Source organism: Phyllostomus discolor, chromosome 2, assembly GCF_004126475.2.
Source record: "Phyllostomus discolor isolate MPI-MPIP mPhyDis1 chromosome 2, mPhyDis1.pri.v3, whole genome shotgun sequence".
NCBI classification, from domain to species: Eukaryota; Metazoa; Chordata; class Mammalia; order Chiroptera; family Phyllostomidae; genus Phyllostomus; species Phyllostomus discolor.
This window is the reverse complement of record NC_040904.2, coordinates 132185780-132199370: the sequence shown is the minus strand read 5'-3', so window position 1 is coordinate 132199370 and position 13591 is coordinate 132185780. Positions and strand designations below refer to the sequence as shown.

Sequence of the window (13591 nt, the reverse complement as noted above, 5' to 3'; positions counted from 1 at the left end):
TCTAGTCCATTCAATCTAGTTTTTCCTCCTTTTGTCTCTAAGTGAAGTGAATGGCAATGCTTTAAAGCCCCTTGAGTAGATGAAGATTTTCATTTACTGAACATCTGTTTAGCTCCTATGAATGGGGCAAGGTGCTAGGTGGGGAATCCACTGATGACAGTTCTTGCTTTTTTGAGAAGCCAGATCACAGTGGAAGAGGCAGAAATGCAACTGTACTGCACTCTGTGTTATATCAGACATGTAGGGAGTGGAAGGAGAGTTACTATTTCATACAGAGCCATTAAGGCGAGCCCTCCTGAAAAGGCAGCAGCATGTGAGCAGGGCTGGAATGTTATGAGGGATAGCTGGGGATAGAGCGTTCCAGGCAAAGGGCATGTCAAGTACGAATGTCCTCAGGTGGGAGCCTATTCCCTTTGCTCCTTCAAAGGGAAGCAAAGAGGCTGCTGAGGCCAGAGGTCAGTGAGTGAGGGTGACTCAAGGGGAAGGGGTGCCAGGTCTAAGAAGGGTGGGAAGGTGAGCACCCACAGTGGGTGATGTAGGTGGTCAGAAGTGATGGGGGTTACTTCACATGTTCAGACAAGATTTGCTGAAGGAATGGAATGTGGGGTGTGAGAGGAGAGAGTCAAGGATGACACTGAGGTCTTCAGCCTGAGCACTTGGAAGGGGAGTGGCTGTTTATTGATGGGAAGACTAGGGGAGGAACTGGTAGTGGCAGTGCTGCCAAGTTTAATTTTGGACGTACTCAGAGATGCCCCCTAGTTTCCCAGTTGGAGATGTTGATTGGGCAGTTGAATATACAAGTTAGGAAAGATGAGAAGCTGGAATCTGGTAAACACCAAGAAGAAGCTGCAAAAGCTTAAAAAAATGGTGGGGGAGTGGGGGAAATTAAATGACTCTCTTAAAAAAGTTTAAATGCATTTTAATTTATATCATCACTTATAAAGGTTTGTGATGCCTAAAAATATGCAGCAACATCAACTGTAAGCAGTGGTTAAAGCTAGACCAATGGTTTCTAAAGTGTGGGCCTCAGGCAACAAACATCAACCCCATCAGTGAGCTTCTTAGAGATGCAAGCTGTTGGGCCCCATCAACCTAGTGAATCATAAACTCTGGGAATGGGTCCCAGGAAACCGTTTTGACAAGTTTTCCAGGAGGTTGTTATGCACATAAAAATTGAGTCAGCTAGATAATAACAAGTTTAGTATTTCCAGGTTTCTATCATTAAAAAAGAAAGAAAGAAAGAAAGAAAAGAAACAACCTTTTTAAATAGGTAAAATGTCTTTATTGTTTGAAGCATAAAAAGACGTAAACAAAATAGTATGACATTTAATTTCTTATTTAGTCTTCTCAGTGAGGTTATAAAAATACAATGCCACTTATAAACTCTTGAAAATGTCTAGAAGTTCATAATATAAGAAGGCACTTGAAACACAAAGAAATATAAAAAACAACCTCATGTATACAAAGCAATTTTTGAAACTGCTTTGAGAAAAATTTCTAGACTCCTACAGAAACAGGACTTCATCTTCCCTTTGCCCGTGTCACCTACAGATGTCACAGGTGTCCCCGTCTTCTCACACCCACACCTGCCTCGTCCTTGATGTAGGATGGCAGAAAGAAAGCTAAAATTAATGTTTGTCTTTAACTTAATCTCTTATTTTTCTTAAGATAAAACAAAATTCTTAACTCATAACTAAGATTTTTAGTATTCCTGGCTCATTTTCATTTAGTTTCAAATCAAAACTCTATTAAAAAAATAGGAAGACAGTGATGTCAATGTTTTTCTTTAAGTGCCTATTATTCAGCTGCCAAAATCACCCTAAGCAGCATTTCTGAAGCATGTGAACACACACGTGTGTATATTTAGAAATACTGTTGCCGCATCATTCTGACTTTGAGCATAATGAACTTAGAGTTAACGTCATCTTTGTGAACTGGGACAACAGGTTAGAGTACAACTCAAATCATTCAGCAGGTTCATCAATGAAACAAAAGATGCATGCTTCATGTATTCTTCATTTTCTTTCAGGTTGGTCACAGGGTAAACAGCATGCACCGTATGTTAAATGAAAACCCACTGTCCTACGTCATACCTGTAATGTTGCTAATTAAAATAAGTATTCTGGCTGTGGAAGTTGTGTTTTGGGAATTTTTGTTAGGTCATCTTTTCAAGGCATTGGTAAGAAAGGATAAATGTTTTCTTTGAACTGAAAGAAATACAAGACAGATCAGTAACTCATTCTCTGCATATGTGATGCTATTTTAGAGGTAAGTGAATTATTTCACCCCAAGGGTGTTCACTAAAAAAATTCATTAATTGCTTTAAGAAATTGCATGAACATGGTTAATTTGAAATGATTTAATAATGAAATCCAGAGATTCGGTCACTTTCCTGGTAGAATTTAGACTATAAATGAAAACTGACATTAAAATAATATGGGGAAATTATAGAGCCATTTGAATGTTTATCACTTTATTACTGCAATCATAAATGATAATGATTTGAATTAGTTCTTGACATCGATTTGTGTGTTTAAATTCATCCTTAATTATGCTTTTTTCTGCCTTTTATTCTGTTGGTCATCCTTTTAAGAAATGCTATGATAACTGACATGTGGTTGTGTTACAGGCAGCCTCATCCCCTACCTTCCTCTGTATATGCGTATGTGCTCATTTATCACGCCTCTGCTCACACTCTTCTATTTAACTTTTCTGTTGGATGGCATTGCAAAGCTTTTGCTGATTTTCAAGGCAGTCTTTCAGTTTATCCTCTGTCAAAGTCAGTCGCTGCTCCAAGATCGAAACAGTCTGTAAAAAGGAGGACAAAATAATCAGTGGTTGGTGACCTGGTGGTGAGGATGATGATAATCTCTGCAGAGGAGATCCTTTTTACATTTGGAATGTCTTCCGCTTTGCCAGGAAGTTGGCTCAAAAATGAGCCCCAGAACTTGCTCCACTTCTGGGCCCTACCACAGGGCAAAACACTGTAAAGCAGTTTGACAAAAAGGAAAAAAAAGAAAAACCCAAACTGATGCATTTGAGGAGAAACAGAATAAAATAACAGACCTCTGCAGATAATTCTTATGTCTCACCTTTGGAAACATCAACGCCAGGAAAGAGGCCATGGGCAGCAATGTTAAGTGGGGGTGCCACAAGCCACGTGGGCGTGTGGGGAGAGGGGGAGAGGGGAGAATGTCATATGCCCAGCCCTGGCGCTACGTTAATGTCATCACTGGTCATTCTATCACAATCAGCCTATGACAGATCATACCTATAGTACCCCAGACAGCTGAATACTAGCTTACTTGTAAAATGTAAAAACTGCTTCCAGTTCTCACACCCAAAAGAGGATAATAGCACTTCTAAGGGTTGTTGGGAAGACTGGATGAAACGATGCATGGACAATGCTCCAGTTAGCTGGCACACAGGATACGATGAGTCTTAGCTAGTTCAACTCCTTCAGCTAATAAATGAGTACATGGCTACACAGATACACACATGGCTACCCTTAAATTTGGGAAATCTAATTTTATTTCTGACATTGGCTTCATCTTCCATCTTTTATATCTTAAAAAAAAAACTTTTATTACAAAATAAAACAAATTCAAGAAGTTGCATAAAACATGTGCCACAATGAATTCTCATGAAAGACACACTCTTACGATCGGTACCCAGGTCGAGAACGAGCACTCTGCCAGCCACTGCACAGTGCCTTTCCAGCTGTCGGTCAGAGTCGCCACTCCTGCCCTCCCCCATCATAGTGACTGTCCTGACCATTTCTTGTGTTTATTATTTTACCTTTCAGGTGACATCCCTAGACACTATAATTTTGTCCTATCCATTTTCAAGATTTGATGTACCATTTAAAGTCATTTTTTAATAGGCTCCTATCCCTTCCCTTTCTTTTCTTTACAAATTGTCTGCTGTCAGGCCCTGGCCATCTGAGTGCAGAGTCTGCACCGGTGTGGACCTGAGGAACGGCACACGCAGGGTGCGGCGCAGTCTGCTCTTCTGCCCTCCTTGTTCTCTGCCAGGGGGCAGCTGGATTCAGGCTAATGAGATTTAGGTTAGAGCCCTTGGTAGGACTGTAAGTGGTGGTCTATTCTTCCATTAGAAGACACATTAATAAGGTTTGGTTGTTCTCTTTTCATGATGTTAGAAACTACTCAATGCCAAGATCTGTTGATTCTTGGGGGCTGTAAACGATGATATTCTAGTTCCATCATTAAAAATATGTTAATTAGTATAATTTATAAATAAGAGTCATTTCTCTCATCTACTATTTGCTTACCCAGTGGAAGAGTTCATAGGGGAAAGGCTAAATAAATGTCTGGCTATTTTAGTCAGCAAGTTTCAAGATAATGCCCTATCAGCCTTGGAAGGAAACCAATTTTTTAAAACTGTCATTATTTAATAGCTTTTGCTTTCATATTTGATACTATAGATCATGACAATTTAAAAGTAAAGGTAATACTGGCAATATATTCTGCCATTTCTTTCTCTTTTTTGTTAATAACACATATTTTATTTATTTAATTTTAGACAGAGGGGAAGAGAGAGAGAGAGAAACATCAATGTGTGGTTGCTTCTTGTGCACCCCCTACTCGGGACCTGGTCTGCAACCTAGGCATGTGCCCTGACTGGGAATTGAACTGGTGGCCCTTTGGTTCATAGACCGGTGCTCAATCTACTGAGCCACACCAGCCAGGGCTATTCTACCATTTCTGGAGCACCTGCTATGCACCAAGCACTTTGCCAAATACTTCACATACATTATCACAATTCTACGTGCTAAAGCTGTTAAGAATATTATCAATACCTTTAACACTGGTAGACTCTGTTTATCTACCATCTAAAACATAATTTCACTTTAATTTATTTCTAATTATAGTTCAGTAAAGAGTTATAAACATCACCACTGAATTAGAGGTTCAGCCATCTGTAGTTAAAGTGAATCAGAGCATGTTCATCCTACTTGGTACTTGCCCACAGATTCGCTGTTCCCATTTTGCAAGTGTGCTGTGCGTGCTTTTAACCACTTTCATACGTAAAAGCCAGTTGGCTACTCAAAATTAATGAGAAAAGATCAGACACTCAGTAAAGCTTGCAGTGATTTATTTATCCACAACTTAGGTAAAAATAAGAGGAAATGGGTCATGAAGCTGAAAGTGTGAAGAATGGAAAGATTCACATGGGAGAGGTCCTCATGAGGACCCGCCATCGCAGGCAGTAGGTGAGCTGAGGAACTAATGGCAAGATAGGAAACAAGCCAACCCAAACTGAATGTGGCACGAAGCTGGACATTTCACCCTGTATTCAGTGGCTGCAAACCCTGGCTATCACACCGAATCATGTGGGGTGACTGGAAGACTGATGCTGGACCGATGTAAATGAATTCTCTGGGGATGAGAATGGGGCATCTGCATGCTTTGAACTGTTCAGGTGATAATGTACAGCCAGGGGTGAGAACAGAATTAGATGATTTTTATGCAAGAGCTATTTCAAATTGAAATATTTAACTTGGAAAAGTAATCAATGCCTCTCTAGATCACACTATAGCCTCTCTTTCTGTGTAACTGTGACATGTCTGCTCTGACGAATACTGGTGTTCTCAGTCTATATATCAAAGAGGAACAACAGAAAACTTCAAAAGAAACACAGAATCAGCAAAGCTGGAAGAGAACCTTTGGTGTACCAATTTCAACTCACCACTTCCCCTAAATGCCATCTATCTCTCCTGACCAAGAGTTGGAAGACATCCATGGTATTCCTTCTTTGCAAAGGTAAACTGGCATGAAAAGTCGAAGTAAGACTCAAAAAGTGCAAATGCAAAATCCATCACTTTCAGAAGAACCCAGCATCAATGTAAGCAGCTTTGGCATGAGGGAAGTTACGTATCAGATAGTGAGAATATCTTCAGAATGAAGAATGGTAAACACTGTCATTCTAACCAGAAACAGTTAATCCCAGTACATTTGCTTTATGGTGCTAAATGTGCTGTTGATAACATCCTAATCTGGACACATTAAAAATTCTTAGGGCAAAACTTGACTGCCCAGAATCACACACATTCACTGCACGGAGAGCTGAGACCACTACTCTTCACAGTCTCTACCGCTCCCTCTGGCCCCTGGATGCACGACAGAGCACTGTGCCTGTGGGGGGGGGGGGGGGGGGGGCAGGGGGCGGGGGCATGGAGGGGCCGTGACCCTATTTCCACAAGATCTTCCTGGACCAGCTCAGCAGAGCAGGCCTTGCTATACTGATTGCCTACCTTGAGCTCGCCTTTCTAAGAAAGAACAATTCCCCCTGCTCTGCTAGTTTTGCAGCCTGCTGTAACCAGGACTGCTCTGTGCGCCCTCCCTCCCAGGGCACAGTGAGCCAGCTCACCTGTGTCAGAACGTTGAGCTGTTCCATGATATGCTCCAAGGCATCAGTCACGGCGAGTGGTATGCTTCTCTGACTCTCAGAAGGGAGATCGCTCATGTCTTCTGCTTTCTTTTTCAAGGTTGTTGGTGGACATTCTGATGACATTAGAGAAGGATTCAAGAAATATCTGTCCATCTCTTCACCCTTGTGTGGGAGGGTTCTAACAATAGTTTCCGTTGTCTTCAACATCATAGAAAAGATAGAAAGCATTATATTTTCCAAACTTTAAAATAATATATATAAAAGTTTTCAATGTTCTCCTTCTAAAAGCCCAGCTTTTCTTTGTTTATCCTCAACTATGACAAAGTATGGGAATTACAAGTATAACAAGAAAATAAAGCTAACAAAAAATACAGAAAATCCACAGTTTTCTTGACTTATTTTTTTTCTATGAACTATACTTTGCATGTATCTGTCTGAGGGAGTAGCTGTTTGACCATGAAAAAGATTGTTAGATACACTTTTTTCCTTCTTCATCTAAAAACAGCATCACACCCATTAAGGTGACTATTAATTTTAAAAAGTGGAAAATACCAAGTATTGGTGAGGATGTGGAGAAACTGAAACCCACATACATTGCTGGTAGGAGTATAAAATGCTGCAGCTTCTGTAGAAGGTTTCACTGCTCCTCAAGCTAAACATAGAATGGCCATGTGATCGTGCAATCCCATTCCTCAGTGTACAGCTAAAACAACTGAAAGCAGGGACGTGAACAGATACTTGTACAGCAATGTTAATAGCAACATTATTCAAAACAGCCAAAAGCTGGGAACAACCCAGGATCCACTGACAGATAAATATATAAACCAAATGTATAAACAATGGACTATTACTTAGCCATAAAAATAAGTAGAATTCTGATACATGCTACACATGGATGAACCTTGAAAACATTACACTAAGTGAAATAAGCCAAAAGAAAATACTGTATAATTTTCCATATACATGGTACCTAAAATGGGCAAATTCAGAGGCAGAAAGTGGAGCAGAGGTTACTGTGACCTGGGAGGAGGGGAACACAGAGTGTACCTATTGCTTAATGGGTACAGAGTTTCTATTTGGAATGATGAAAAAGTTCTTAAAATAGATACTGGGAATGGTTACACAGCATTGTGTATAGTTACATAATGCCAGTGAACTGTACACTTAATAATAATTAAAATGCTAAGTTTTATATTATATATATTTTACCATAATAAGATAAAAATCAAACAAAAATCTCCAAATATATGTCAGTGAGCACTCTGAAAATAAAATTAAGAGATAATTCTACTTACAACAGCATCAAAAAGTTTTATATTATATATATTTTACCATAATAAAATAAAAATCAAACAAAAACCTCCAAATATATGTCAGTGAGCACTCTGAAAATAAAATTAAGAGATAATTCTACTTATAACAGCATCAAAAAGAATAAAATACTTAGAAATAAATTTAATAGCCCTGGCTGGCGTAGCTCAGTGGATTGAGCTTGGGCTGGGAACCAAAGTGTCCCAGGTTCGATTCCCAGCCAGGGTACATTCCTGGGTTGCAGGCCAGAACCCCCAGCAACCGCACATTGATGTTTCTCTCTCTTTCTCTCCCTCCTCCCTCTCTCTCTCTCTCCCTTCCCTCTCTAAAAATAAATAAATAAAATCTTAAAAAAAAAAGAAATAAATTTAACAAAAGAAGTGCAAGACTTGTACCCTGAAAACTACAAACCACCATTGAAAGAAACTGAAGAAGATCTAAATAACTGAAGAAGATGGGATATGGAACGACTTCCTATATCCCATACTCATGAACCACAAGACTACACACTGTTAAGATAGCGATACTCCACAAATTAATATGTACGGTTCAATCCCCCCCTATCAAAATACCAGCTGTCTTTTTCAAAGAAATTGACAAGCCAATCTAAAAATTCACATGAAAATACCAGGAACCCAGACAAGCCAAAATAGTCCTGAAGAACAAAGCTGGAGAGCTCATACTTCCTAATTTCAAAACTTACCAAACTCAAGTAGTCAAGACAGTGTGGCCCTGGCATAAAGAAAGACATACAGGCCAATGAACAGAGTTCAGAGTCTAGAAATAAACCCTTCCACTTACAGTAGTATGATTTTGACAAAGTTGCCAAGACAATTTAATAGGAAAAGCACTGTCTTTTCAACAAATGGTGTTGGGAAAACTGGATACCTTAAATCAAAACAATGGATTTGGGCCCCTACCTCACATCACATACAAAATTAACTCAAAAGGGATCACAGACTTATGTAAGAAAACTGTAACAATCTGCCCTGGCTGGTATGGCTCAGTGGATTGAGTGCTGGCCTGCGAACCAAAGGGTTGCCAGTTCGATTGCCAGTCAGGGCACATGCCTGGGTTGTGGGCCAGGTCCCCAATAGGGGGTACATGAAAAGCAACCATACATTGATGTTTCTCCCTATTTCTTTCTCCCTCCCTTCCTGTTTCTCTAAAAATAAAAATAATGATAAATAAATAATCTTAAAAAAAAGAAAACTGTAAAAATCTTAAAAGAAAACACAAAAGTAAATTTTCCAGATCCTGGATTAGACAGAGGCTTCTTCTATCTAACACCAAAGCACACAAGGCAAAAATAAATAAACAAACAAACAAATAATTAATTTGGACTTTATCAAAATTAAAAACTTTCGTGCTTCAAAATATACCAACAAGAAAATTGGGAAAATATCTACAGAATGGGAGAAAATATTTGCAAAATCATATACTTGATTAGAGACTTGCATGAAGAACATATAAAGAACACAATTCAAAGATAAAAAGATAAATAACCCAATTAAAAAATGGTCAAATTATTTGAATAGACACTTCCCCCAAAAAGTTACACAAATGGCCAACAGCACATAAAAAGATGCTCATCATCATTAGGATAATGCAAACCAAACTTAGGATGACTAAAATAAAAAGAACAGAATAGTAAAGATGTAGAGAAATTGCAACACTAATACACTGCTGGTGGGACTATAATGGTGCAGTTTGGTAGTTCCTCAAAATGTTAAAAATAGAATTACCAGATGATCTTGCAATTCCAAGCCTTGGTGTATGCCCAAGAGAAATGAAAACATACACCCATGCAGAACTTGTACATAAATGTCACAGCAGCATTATTCCTAATAGCCCAGAAAATAGAAACAACCACGCGCATCCCAATGCTGTGATAATTAATGGATAAGCAAAATGTGGTGTTTGTACAATGGACATTAGTGACTCACAAAGAGGACTGAAGTACGGATACACGCTACCATGTAGATGAATCTTGAAAACAGGCTGAGTTACAGAAGCCATACACAAAGGCCACATGTGGTGTGAGTCTATGCACATGAAATGGTCAGAACAGACATGTATAGGAAGACAGATTGAGATGAGCAATTATAGGGGCTGGGAGAGGGAAGAATGGAGAGAGGTTGGTAATAGGTATGGGGGTGATGAAAGTGCTCTAAAATTCTTTTTGGAGTGATGAAATACTCGAAAGTTAGACAGTGGTGATGGTTACACAGTTTTGTGAATGTACTAAAAACTATTGAATTGTATACTTTAAAAGGGTCAATTTTATATTATGTGATATTATATCACATAATAGAAAAAATTTATATTATATCTCACTAAAGCTATTAAGAAAATCAACAAAAATCCAACTATATGCATTACAGAAGTTTGTTTTTTTAAATTTGTAATCAACTTGTCATTTCTGGAAAGGCCAGAACCTAATTAACAAATCAGTCATTGAACTTGGGGGGCTTGAAGGCCAGGTGGTTAGTGAAGAAAGGGCCATCAGGCAGAGAAAAGATTTAAGACCATAGTCTAAGTTTCAATACACCATAGTGAGGGTTTTCTTGTCGTGACCAGCAACAGGTACAATGCCATGTGGAGATGTAAAAAGGGGAAAGGTAGAGGCAGAGAGAGGAAAAAGCGCTAGATCTCCATCCCATAACATTAGCCGACTGACATATCTGTCCTTCTGTCTCTCAAAGGTTTTGGAATCCAGATAAAGGAGATTCCTTCTCACCAACCAGCCCTGCCTTTGCATCCTGTTTGTACAGGGAAAGAGTGAGATGCAGAACTTGGGGAAGTTTCAATGCACTCATTTATAAAAAAACAACAACACAAAATGACTGAGAAGGGAAAAATATATTTAAGATTCTGGGCTATTATTAGGAATCTAGCAAATGTGGCTTCAGTACCTCCTGTTCCCAGTTCAGTGAGGTCTTCTCCTATTTCAAAGTTGCTAATATTCATTTTGGGGTGAATGCTTACTGAATATCAACATCATATGAAGCATTTACCAGCATTAAATGTGAACAAGACATGATGCCTGCTCTGGAGGATTCCCTGAGCAAGGCTGAGATCCCTGGCAGTGCCTGGCATGCTGAATGAACTGCTGAATGAACAAGAAACACAAGCAGACAAATGACTGAGAGACTGTGGAAAAAAACAAATGCTTCAGGAGTCCATAAAAGGAGGAAATCACACCACGCTCCCTTATCCGTTACTTTTATTGCTGACACGTGAAGAGCAGTGGGGTAACAGTAATTCATTCACTGATTTATTTATCAAAGGCAGGCATTAAAGCTACAGCAAAGAACAAGTCAAATGCGGTAGTTTCCTTCATGAAACTTAAGAGTTCCCAGGGACCTACTTCTTCCAAAAGGGTGGCAAGGCAGTCACCACCCCTCAGTTCTTCTTAAGTAAGCCCATGGTTGACATCTCAAAGATGGAAAGTGCAGCTTCCCCAAATGCAGGAATGAATCTAAGGTTACAAAGCTTCATTTTTCAACTGAACATATAAAATAGTATAAAAATACAGAGTTGACTGATGCAAACAACTCTGATGATCCTGAGAGCTAGGTATAAAACCTGTCATATTCTGTGGACAAATGACTCTTGACAAGTTTTTTAAATGCCATGGTTAATTTTAATGTATAGTTTTTCATATGTCACTTACATTAGAGAATAAATTCTTTTAATGCACCATGAGAAAGTGAAAATTGCCCTGGCTAGTGTAGCTCAGTGGATTGAGCACTGACCTGTGAACCAAAGGGTCACTGGTTCAATTCCCAGTTGGGCACATGCCTGGTTGCGAGCCAAGTTCTCTGGTGTGGTGTGTGCAATGTGCGAGAGTCAACCAAACATTGATGTTTCTCTCCCTCCCTTCTCCCTCCTTTCCCCTCTGTCTAAAAATAAATAATTTTTTAAAAAAGATAATTCCTTTAAAAACAAAAAGGAAGTGAAAATGTGGCATTTGAAAGCACATTTTTATTAGGACATTAACCATCCAACAATGTAATCAAGGTCCACACATGTAAACTATTACTATTTATATAATTAACAATGGACCATTCAAAATACTGTGGTGCTCAATTACATGTGAGTTCATAAATTACATTTATTTTCTTTCTTCCTGTCCTCTCCTCCTACTCCCCTTCCCACCCTCCCACTGTCTGGGCTGGCGTGTCAGAACTAATCACTGTTACCACTTCCCTCTCTGAAGTCTTTGTTCGTGCCACCGGTACAGCATTTGTAACTCCTTGTTATATTTGTGCTTACATGTCTATATTCCCTATTAGATTATACGGTCCACTCTCTTATCTTACAGGGCATGAGCCAAAGCACTCAACGTTTGTTGAACTGAATTCAACTCACTGTTCTACATCAGCTGAACCATTCACAAAAATATAAATATTAGTAATTTGGCAGTATTTGGAGAGAAGTATAAACCCACGGTGAAACCAGTATCATTTTCTATTAAAAATTACTATCTTAAATGCCTCCACAGAGGTGCAATGGGGAAGCAATGAAAGGTTTATCACTGGCAGTCACTTCTTGGTTTTCACCCCCTAAAAGCATACTTGATGGTTTCTGACGGAAGAATGTAAGGATTTTCTGACACATGTAAATGCAAAAGTAGGCATTTCACATGTAAAGATAATCAGTGACTTAAGTTTCTGACATATCTTTAATAAATGGGTTTAAATAAGTCAGTGTTGGCTTATAACTAATATTTCTAGTTTTGGTTTATTTCTGTAAGTGGGGAACAAAACAGACAAAAGTCAGAAAAGTCTATCCAGAAGTGGTCTTGACCCCTCCAGCTAGAGTGACTTTCCCAGCATCGAATGCTCTAAAATAGACTTGGGATAGTCACTTGTCAGGGATATTGTGAGAAATACACAAACATTAGATCAAGAAATTCAACAGAATGCCCTTTAAAGTCCTTTCCATTCCTGACATTCTGAGATTTCTAAGTCACTACACACACAGACTTATAAACTGCCTGTCTGAAGTAGACTAGCATAACAAAAAATATTTTTTGCTTAGACAAAAATAAAAGCAAACATCATTTTTCAAAGGAAAAATGGATCATTTATTTTTAATAACATTTAAAAGGGATTAGAAACTTCAATAATCTCTACATGGAATTTAAAATAATGAAGGCATAGCACTCTTCAAACAATAAGCATCCACATGCCAGAAAAAGTCTAGATGCCCAAGACACTGTAGTGTATAAGTTTCCTACTTCTACAAATCTAATGGCTCCAAACACCACAAATGTATTATCTTGAAGTTCTGAAGGTCAGAAATCCAAAATAGGTTTTATGGCTAAAATTAAGCTGCTGACAGAGCTGTACTCCTTCTGGAGGCTCTAGGAGAAATTTTTTTCCTCACTTTTTCAGCTTTTAGAGGCTACCCTCACTCCTATGGCTCATGGCTGTATCACTTCAATCTCAGCTTCCTTGTCCTAGCTCCTCTACTTCCTACACCTCCCTATTTCCCCTATGAGGACACTTGTAATTGCACTGGGTCTACCTGGATAATCCAGGATAACCTTCCCAGCTCAAGGCCCTTGACTTTATTACATGTGCAAAGTCCCTTTTGCCATATAAGGAAGCATGCAGAGATTCTGGGTGATGATGACATGGACATCTTTACGGGACTGTTATTCTGCCTACTACGAGGAATGAATAAACAAAGAGATCCTGCTGATATAAGGTTATACTCCAGTGAATGAGTAGAAAAATAAATATATAAATATGTGATGTAATGTTGTGTAGTGACAAAGGTTATAAAGAAAACTAAATCTGGATAAGGTATTACATTAAGATATAGGTCCATTGAAGATGGTTTTTTTAATGGGAGACAG

At 38.8% G+C, this 13591-nt stretch overlaps 1 protein-coding gene across 3 annotated transcripts in view; it reads right to left on the bottom strand.

Annotated features, from left to right (window-relative positions):
* Nucleotides 1-1260: 1260 nt before the first annotated feature.
* Nucleotides 1261-13591, bottom strand: part of POC1B (POC1 centriolar protein B) — a 101515-nt gene continuing 89184 nt past the window's right edge. For 2 of the 3 annotated variants that reach the window (XM_036018592.1, XM_028531590.2), the window contains 2 exons: nucleotides 6391-6609; nucleotides 1261-2808 (listed from right to left, as the gene is read on the bottom strand). In XM_036018592.1, coding sequence (XP_035874485.1) covers nucleotides 2704-2808; nucleotides 6391-6609 — 324 coding nt within the window. In that variant the 3' untranslated portion in view covers nucleotides 1261-2703. The remainder of the gene's footprint in view (nucleotides 2809-6390; nucleotides 6610-13591) is intronic. The other variant, XM_036018593.1, reaches the window with a different exon arrangement.